Consider the following 9,321-nt stretch of genomic DNA (forward strand, 5'->3'; position numbering starts at 1 on the left):
CGAATTTCTGTAATTTTGAAAATATATCTATTCTCATCCCGATGTGATGATGATACGAACTCTACATCGCCAACTGTATTCCTATCAGATACGAACTCTCTACACCGGCGTCTGTATTCTTATCAGATACGAACTTTCTACACCGGCGTCTGTATTCCTATCAGATACGAACTCTCTACACCGGCGTCTGTATCCCTATCAGATATGCTGAGGATAAAATAGCCATATAACACTGTAATTTCAGTACACTTCCACATTTAGAGATTTCTCTTCTCAATTTAGTCTGTTGGTGTATCATTCTTGTTAACGATGTAGACAATTAATATTTATCATTTTAATTCGTAATGTGCAGTATCACAGGAATGATTCATTGACTGTATATTGTTTAATGTCCCACTAGAAAATGTTTCACTCATATGGAGACGTCACCATTGCCGGCGAAAAGCTGCAAATTTTAGGCCTATGCGTTTTACAACGCAAACGGGGACATAATTTCACACTTATGCAAATTTTAGGCCTATGCTTTTTACAACGCAAACGGGGACATAATTTCACACTTATATTTCTTCCAGTTTAAAAAAAAACTTAAAACATAAAGGAAATGAATTATATATTATTTGATAACCTAATTATTCTCATGACAATCGCTTGTAGTAATGGAGTGCTTCTGATGTGCCTTCACTAATGGTGTAGTAACCACTTCCATTAGACTCCCAACAGACAGACTCGCCCTGGTGTTCGCTGATGTACGGGACCTGTTTAGGGGTGCTCATTAAGGTCCTCATATAGTCACGGCTGTCCCCAACATTCCAGTAAAATATTTTGTGATAGGTCTTGACCAGTACTTCCCGTCCGTCCGGCGAGATGTCGCCGGCTACCGGTCCTCGTCCGTGATCAGGAGTTGGCATCTCCCGTCCTCCTGTCAGGTGGTACCGATGGGACGACTCCGCCCACGCGTCTTTAGGGATGTGATATAATTTCCCTCTCCCTCCGTCGACTTTAGAAATAATGTATAGCTCTCCTTGTGGATCTACCATCAGTGTCTCGGCGTTGTGTTCATCCCAGCTTGAAAATAATGGATTGAGAAAATTAAGAAGATAAATTTTGCGTTAACTTTGCACTGTTCTGTGAACCTGCTTTATCTACCAATGCTTACGTAAATCTTAGCGTTTCTAATACTTGAAGAGATCTGGTACGGATACTGGGTGGTTCCCGCACCATGAAAATCTTGTTTTCTCCCCCACTTCCGGTATTTCCACCAATATCACCAATGTAAACACACCACCCACTGTGCCCAAACACGCAGGGACCTGCAGAACAAAAATACTATTTAGTGGCGGATCAAGTAATGTTTGTGTATGGGGGCGTCGTAACAGGCTGGGAATTCTCTTGTATGGAGCAACAACTTAACATGAACATAAAAGGACTGATTCACGGCAAGAAATATTCTTGGCAACGAGGTTCTTGCGAACTTCTTGCATGCGAACATAAGTTGATTTCATGTGGTACTATATTTTGACGTGTTAATGCTCTGTGGCGAAGATACAGTCGTTATATCTTCAGACTGCAATCATGCAACAATGAAAACTGTAGTAGCAGTTATCAAAAATGAATAATATGTCTTTACCGAGTTGTTCTATACAGGTGTACATACTCACCATTATATCTCTTTACCGAGGCGTTCCATACAGATGTACATACTCACCATTATATCTCTTTACCGAGGCGTTCCATGCAGGTGTACATACTCACCATTATATCTCTTTACCGAGGTGTTCTATACAAGTGTACATACTCACCATTATATCTCTTTACCGGGGTGTTCCATACAGGTGTACATACCTACCATTATATCTCTTTACCGAGGCGTTCCATACAGGTGTACATGCTGTTTACCGAGGCATTCGATGCGGGTGTATATACTCTTTACCGAGGCGTTACATACAGGTGTACATACTCACTAATATACCTCTTTAACAAGGCGTTCCATACAGGTTTAATAACTCTTTACCGGGGTGTTCCATACAGGGGTACATACTCACCAATATATCTCTTTACCGGGGTGTTCCATACAGGTGTACATACTCACCATTATATCTCATTACCGAGGTGTTCCATACAGGTGTACATACTCACCATTATATCTCATTACCGAGGTGTTCCATACAGGGGTACATACTCACCATTATATCTCTTTACCGGAGTGTTCCATACAGGGGTACATACTCACCAATATATCTCTTTATCGAGGCGTTACATACAGGTGTACATACTCACTAATATACCTCTTTAACAAGGCGTTCCATACAGGTTTAATAACTCCTTAACGGGGTGTTCCATACAGGTGTACATACTCACCAATATATCTCTTTACCGGGGTGTTCCATACAGGGTACATACTCACCAATATATCTCTTTACCGGGGTGTTCCATACAGGTGTACATCCTCACCATTATATCTCTTTACCGAGGTGTTCCATACAGGGGTACATACTCACCATTATATTTTTTTACCGGGGTGTTCCATACAGGTGTACATACTCACCATTATATCTCTTTACCGAACTGTCCCATACAATTGTACATACTCACCAATATATCTCTTTAACAAGGCGTTCCATACAGGTTTAATAACTCTTTACCGGGGTGTTCCATACAAGTGTTCATACTCACCATCATATCTCTTTACCGAGGTGTTCCATACAAGGGTACATCCTCACCAATATATCTCTTTACCGAGGTGTTCCATACAAGGGTACATCCTCACCAATATATCTCTTTACCGAGGTGTTCCACACAGGGGTATATACTCGCCATTATATCTCTTTACCGAAGTGTCCCATACAGGGGTACATACTCACCAATATTTCTCTTTACCGGGGTGTTCCATACAGGTGTACATACTCACCATTATATCTCTTTACCGAAGTGTTCCATACAGGGGTACATACTCACCAATATATCTCTTTACCGGGGTGTTCCAACAGGTGCACATACTCACCATTATATCTCTTTACCGAGGTGTTCCATAAAGGGGTACATATCCACCATTATATCTCTTTACCGAGGCGTTCCATACAGGTGTACATGCTGTTTACCGAGGCGTTCGATGCAGGTGTATATACTCTTTACCGAGACGTTCCATATAGCTGTACATACTCACCAATACACCTCTTTAACAAGGCGTCCCATATAGGTTTAATAACTCTTTACCGGGGTGTTCCATACAGGTGTACATACTCACCAATATACCTCTTTACCGAGGTGTTCCATACAGGGGTACATACTCACCAATATATCTCTTTACCGGGGTGTTCCATACAGGTGTACATACTCACCAATATATCTCTTTACTGGGGTGTTCCATACAGGTGTACATACTTACCAGTATACCTCTTTACCGAGGCGTTCCATACAGGTGTATATACTCTTTACCGGGATGTTCCATACAGGTGCACATACTCACCATTATATTTCTTTACCGAGGTGTTCCACACAGGGGTATATACTCACCAATATATCTCTTTACCGGGGTGTTCCATACAGGGGTACATACTCACCAATACATCTCTTTACCGAGGAGTTCCATAGAGGTCTACATACTCACCATTATATCTCTTTACCGGGGTGCTCCATAAAGGTATACATACTCACCAATATATCTCTTTACAGGGGTGTTCCATACAGGCGTACATACTCACCAATATATCTCTTTACCGAGTTGTTCCACAGGGGTACATGCTCACCAATATATCTCTTTACCGAGGAGTTCCATACAGGTGTACATACACACCATTATATCTCTTTACCGGGGTGCTCCATACAGGTGTACACTCACCAATATATCTCTTTACCGAGGTGTTCCAAAGGGGTACATACTCACAAATATATCTCTTTACCGGGGTGTTCCATACAGGTGTACATACTCACCATTATATCTCTTTACCGAGGTGTTCCATACAGGTGTACATACTCACCGATATATTTCTTTACCGGGGTGTTCCATACAGGTGCACATACTCACCAATACATCTCTTTACCGATGTGTTCCACACAGGGGTACACACTCGCCATTATATCTCTTTACCGAGGTGTTCCACACAGGGGTACATACTCACCAATATATCTCTTTACCGGGGTATTCCATACAGGTGTACATACTCACCAATATATCTCTTTATCGAGGCGTTCCATACAGGTGTACATGATGTTTACCGAGGCGTTCGATGCAGGTGTATATACTCTTTACCGAGGCGTTCTATACAGCTGTACATACTCACCAATACACCTCTTTAACAAGGCGTTCCATACAGGTTTAATAACTCTTTACCGGGGTGTTCCATACAGGTGTACATACTCACCATTATATCTCTTTACCGAGGTGTTCCATACAGGGGTACATATTCGCCACTATATCTCTTTACCGAGGTGTTCCATACAGGGGTACATACTCACCAATATATCTCTTTACCGGGGTGTTCCACAGGGGTACATACTCACCATTATATCTCTTTACCGAGGTGTTCCATACAGGGGTACATACTCACCAATATATCTCTTTACCGGGATGTTCCATACAGGTGTACATACCCACCATTATATCTCTTTACCGAGGCGTTCCATACAGGTGTACATGCTGTTTACCGAGGCATTCGATGCAGATGTATATACTCTTTACCGAGGCGTTACGTACAGGTGTACATACTCACTAATATACCTCTTTAACAAGGTCTTCCATACAGGTTTAATAACTTTACCGGGGTGTTCCATACAGGTGTACATACTCACCATTATATCTCTTTACCGAAGTGTTCCATACAGGGGTACATACTCACCAATATATCTCTTTACCGGGGTGTTCCAACAGGTGCACATACTCACTATTATATCTCTTTACCGAGGCGTTCCATACAGGTGTACATGCTGTTTACCGAGGCGTTCGATGCAGGTGTATATACTCTTTACCGAGACGTTCCATATAGCTGTACATACTCACCAATACACCTCTTTAACAAGGCGTCCCATATAGGTTTAATAACTCTTTACCGAGGTGTTCCATACAGGTGTACATACTCACCAATATACCTCTTTACCGAGGTGTTCCATACAGGGGTACATACTCACCAATATATCTCTTTACCGGGGTGTTCCATACAGGTGTACATACTCACCAATATATCTCTTTACTGGGGTGTTCCATACAGGTGTACATACTTACCAGTATACCTCTTTACCGAGGCGTTCCATACAGGTGTATATACTCTTTACCGGGATGTTCCATACAGGTGCACATACTCACCATTATATCTCTTTACCGAGGTGTTCCACACAGGGGTATATACTCACCAATATATCTCTTTACCGAGGTGTTCCATACAGGTGTACATACTCGCCATTATATCTCTTTACCGGGGTGTTCCATACAGGGGTACATACTCACCAATATATCTCTTTACCGAGGTGTTCCGCAGGGGTACATGTTCACCAATACATCTCTTTACCGAGGAGTTCCATAGAGGTCTACATACTCACCATTATATCTCTTTACCGGGGTGCTCCATAAAGGTATACATACTCACCAATATATCTCTTTACCGGGGTGTTCCATACAGGCGTACATACTCACCAATATATCTCTTTACCGAGTTGTTCCACAGGGGTACATGCTCACCAATATATCTCTTTACCGAGGAGTTCCATACAGGTGTACATACACACCATTATATCTCTTTACCGGGGTGCTCCATACAGGTGTACACTCACCAATATATCTCTTTACCGAGGTGTTCCAAAGGGGTACATACTCACAAATATATCTCTTTACCGGGGTGTTCCATACAGGTGTACATACTCACCATTATATCTCTTTACCGAGGTGTTCCATACAGGTGTACATACTCACCGATATATTTCTTTACCGGGGTTTTCCATACAGGTGCACATACTCACCAATACATCTCTTTACCGATGTGTTCCACACAGGGGTACACACTCGCCATTATATCTCTTTACCGAGGTGTTCCATACAGGGGTACATACTCACCAATATATCTCTTTACCGGGGTATTCCATACAGGTGTACATACTCACCAATATATCTCTTTATCGAGGCGTTCCATACAGGTGTACATGATGTTTACCGAGGCGTTCGATGCAGGTGTATATACTCTTTACCGAGGCGTTCTATACAGGTGTACATACTCACCAATATACCTCTTTAACAAGGCGTTCCATACAGGTTTGATAACTCTTTACCGGGGTGTTCCATACAGGTGTACATACTCACCATTATATAATAATAATAAATAAACTTATATAGCGCCTTATCTAAAAATACTCTATAGCACTGTACAACATACTAAAATTTACAATTGATAATTAAAAGAAAAACCATAGAATACACAACGAATAATCCTTACACATATAAGCATGAATGCAACATTATGTCATAATGGATAAAAAGTACAAATCAAGACAATTTAAACTATAAAATATGATGCAAGCATACAACGTCCTAAATATATGAAAAACAAACAAGTAAAACTACTCAAAGGAAACTAAAACACAAATGTGCCCAAACTTCATTAAATTTAACAATACATATCTATTTAAAGGTTATAGGATTGACAGAAAAGATGAATTTTTAACAGACGTTTAAAACATTCAAGATTTTTGGCGTTTCTGAGCTGGCTAGGCAGATTGTTCCAGAGTGTGGATGCAGCCTTGTCGAATCTGCGTTCACCGTAGGTCTCTTTACCGGGGTGTTCCATACAGGTGTACATACTCACCATTATATCTCTTTACCGGGGTGTTCCATACAGGTGTACATACTCACCAATATACGTCTTTACCGAGGTGTTCCATACAGGGGTACATACTCACCAATATATCTCTTTAACGGGGTGTTCCATACAGGTGTACATACTCACCAATATATATCTTTACCGGGGTGTTCCACAGGAGTACATACTCACCAATATATCTCTTTACCGGGGTGTTCCAACAGGTGTATATACTCACCAATATATCTTTACCGAGGTGTTCCACAGGGGTACATACTCACCAATATATCTCTTTACCGGGGTGTTCCATACTCACCAATATATCTCTTTACCGGGGTGCTCTATACAGGTGTACATACTTACCAATATATCTCTTTACCGAGACGTTCCATACAGGTGTACATACTCAACATTATATCTCTTTACCGAGGTGTTCCATATAGGGGTATATACTCACCAATATATCTCTTTACCGAGGTGTTCCATACAGGTGTACATACTCGCCATTATATCTCTTTACCGGGCTGTTCCATACAGGTGTACATACTCACCAATATATCTCTTTACCGGGGTATTCCATACAGGTGTACATACTCACCAATATATCTCTTTACCGAGGTGTTCCACAGGGGTACATGCTCACCAATACATCTCTTTACCGAGGAGTTCCATACAGGTGTACATACTCACCATTATATCTCTTTACCGGGGTGCTCCATAAATGTATACATACTCACCAATATATCTCTTTACCGGGGTGTTCCATACAGGTGTACATACTCACCAATATATCTCTTTACTGAGGTGTTCCACAGGGGTACATGCTCACCAATATATCTCTTTACCGGGGTGCTCCATAAAGGTATACATACTCACCATTATATCTTTACCGGGGTGTTCCATGCAGGTGTATATACTCACCGCACGCTATATCCTCCCAGTCGTGACTTGTTGCCCCCTCCACGGTCAGGGTCGCCTGTAAATGACCTGTACTGGCATCGAGGGCGTAAAAGCGCGCGCTATCACCGGAGTCATTATGGGTATACAGAATGTTGGTGTGTCGTCTGCTGGCACACAGACCGGATTCCTCCCGCACAGTGTGACTATTCACGTGACCAACTGTCTTTCCGTGGTCGAAATGAGCCGCTGGAATGAGAAAACAGTTGCATTTGAAACGAATCGTACATCCAGATATGGAGTCCTGCATCACTGATCATTGTAACAACGCGTCCCACATCACTGATCATTGTAACAACGCGTCCCACATCACTGATCAATGTAACAACGCGTCCCACATCACTGATCATTATAACAACGCGTCCCACATCACTGATCATTGTAACAACGCGTCCCACATCACTGATCATTGTAACAACGAGTTTTATATCACTGATTATTGTAACAACGAGTTCTATATCACTGATTATTGAAATATTGAGTCATCATTGAACTAATTATCGAGTCACCATTGAAATATCGAGTTCTTCATCACTAAACATTGAAATATCGAGTCCTACATAACTTTTCATCATTGAAATATGGAGTTCTACATCACTAATAATTGAATAATCGAGTCCTACATCCCTTTTCATCATTGAAATATCGAGTCCTATATACATCACTTTTCATCATTGAAATATCGAGTCCTACATCACTAATCATTGAAATATCGAGTCCTACATCACTTTTCATCGAGATATCATTGAAATATCGAGTTCTACATCTCTAGTCAATATTGAAATATCGAGTTCTACATCACTAGTCATTTGAATATCAAGTCCTTTATCATTTATCATTATTGAAATATCGAGGTCTACATCACTATCCCGCGGGGATCCGGATTAGAATAGGTCTTCTGTACTCCTTGCTTGTCGTAAGAGGCGACTAAATAGGCCGGTCCTTCGGATGAGACCGCAAAAACTGAAACCCCGTGTCACAGCAGGTGTGGCACGATAAAGATCCATTCCTGCTCAAAGGCCATAAGCGCCGAGCATAGACCTAAATTTTGCAGTCCTTCACCGGCAATGGTGACGTCTCTATATGAGTGAAAAATTCTCGAGAGGGACGTTAAACAATATATAACCAACTAATTTACATCACTATTCATTGCAATATCGAATTCTATATCACTAATCATCTTTGAAATATCGAGTTCTATATCACTAATCATTGAAATATCGAGTTCTATATCACTAATCATCATTGAAATATCGAGTTCTATATCACTAATCATTGAAATATCGAGTTCTATATCACTAATCATTGAAATATCGAGTTCTATATCACTAATCATCATTGAAATATCGAGTTCTATATCACTAATCATCATTGAAATATCGAGTTCTATATCACTTATCATCGAAATATTGAGTCCTATATCAATAACAATTGAATCATTGACATATAGAGTTCTATATCACTAATAATCGAAATATCGAGTCCTATATCACAATCATTGAAATATCGAGTCCTATATCACAATCATTGAAATATTGAGTTCTATATCACTAATCATTGAAATATCGAGTTCTATATCACT

The 9,321-nt window shown here is 40.7% G+C and overlaps 1 protein-coding gene across 1 annotated transcript in view; it reads right to left on the bottom strand.

Moving 5' to 3' along the window:
• Positions 1-597: 597 nt before the first annotated feature.
• LOC125678869 (uncharacterized) overlaps positions 598-9,321 on the bottom strand; it is a 12,681-nt gene continuing 3,957 nt past the window's right edge. Inside the window, exons 3-5 of the mRNA XM_048917629.2 lie at positions 7,704-7,928; positions 1,157-1,310; positions 598-1,065 (exon numbers count right to left, since the gene is read on the bottom strand). Of these exons, the coding sequence (XP_048773586.1) occupies positions 636-1,065; positions 1,157-1,310; positions 7,704-7,928 (809 nt within the window). The 3' untranslated portion in view covers positions 598-635. The remainder of the gene's footprint in view (positions 1,066-1,156; positions 1,311-7,703; positions 7,929-9,321) is intronic.

This window comes from Ostrea edulis, chromosome 2 (genome assembly GCF_947568905.1).
Source record: "Ostrea edulis chromosome 2, xbOstEdul1.1, whole genome shotgun sequence".
Classification (NCBI taxonomy): Eukaryota; Metazoa; Mollusca; class Bivalvia; order Ostreida; family Ostreidae; genus Ostrea; species Ostrea edulis.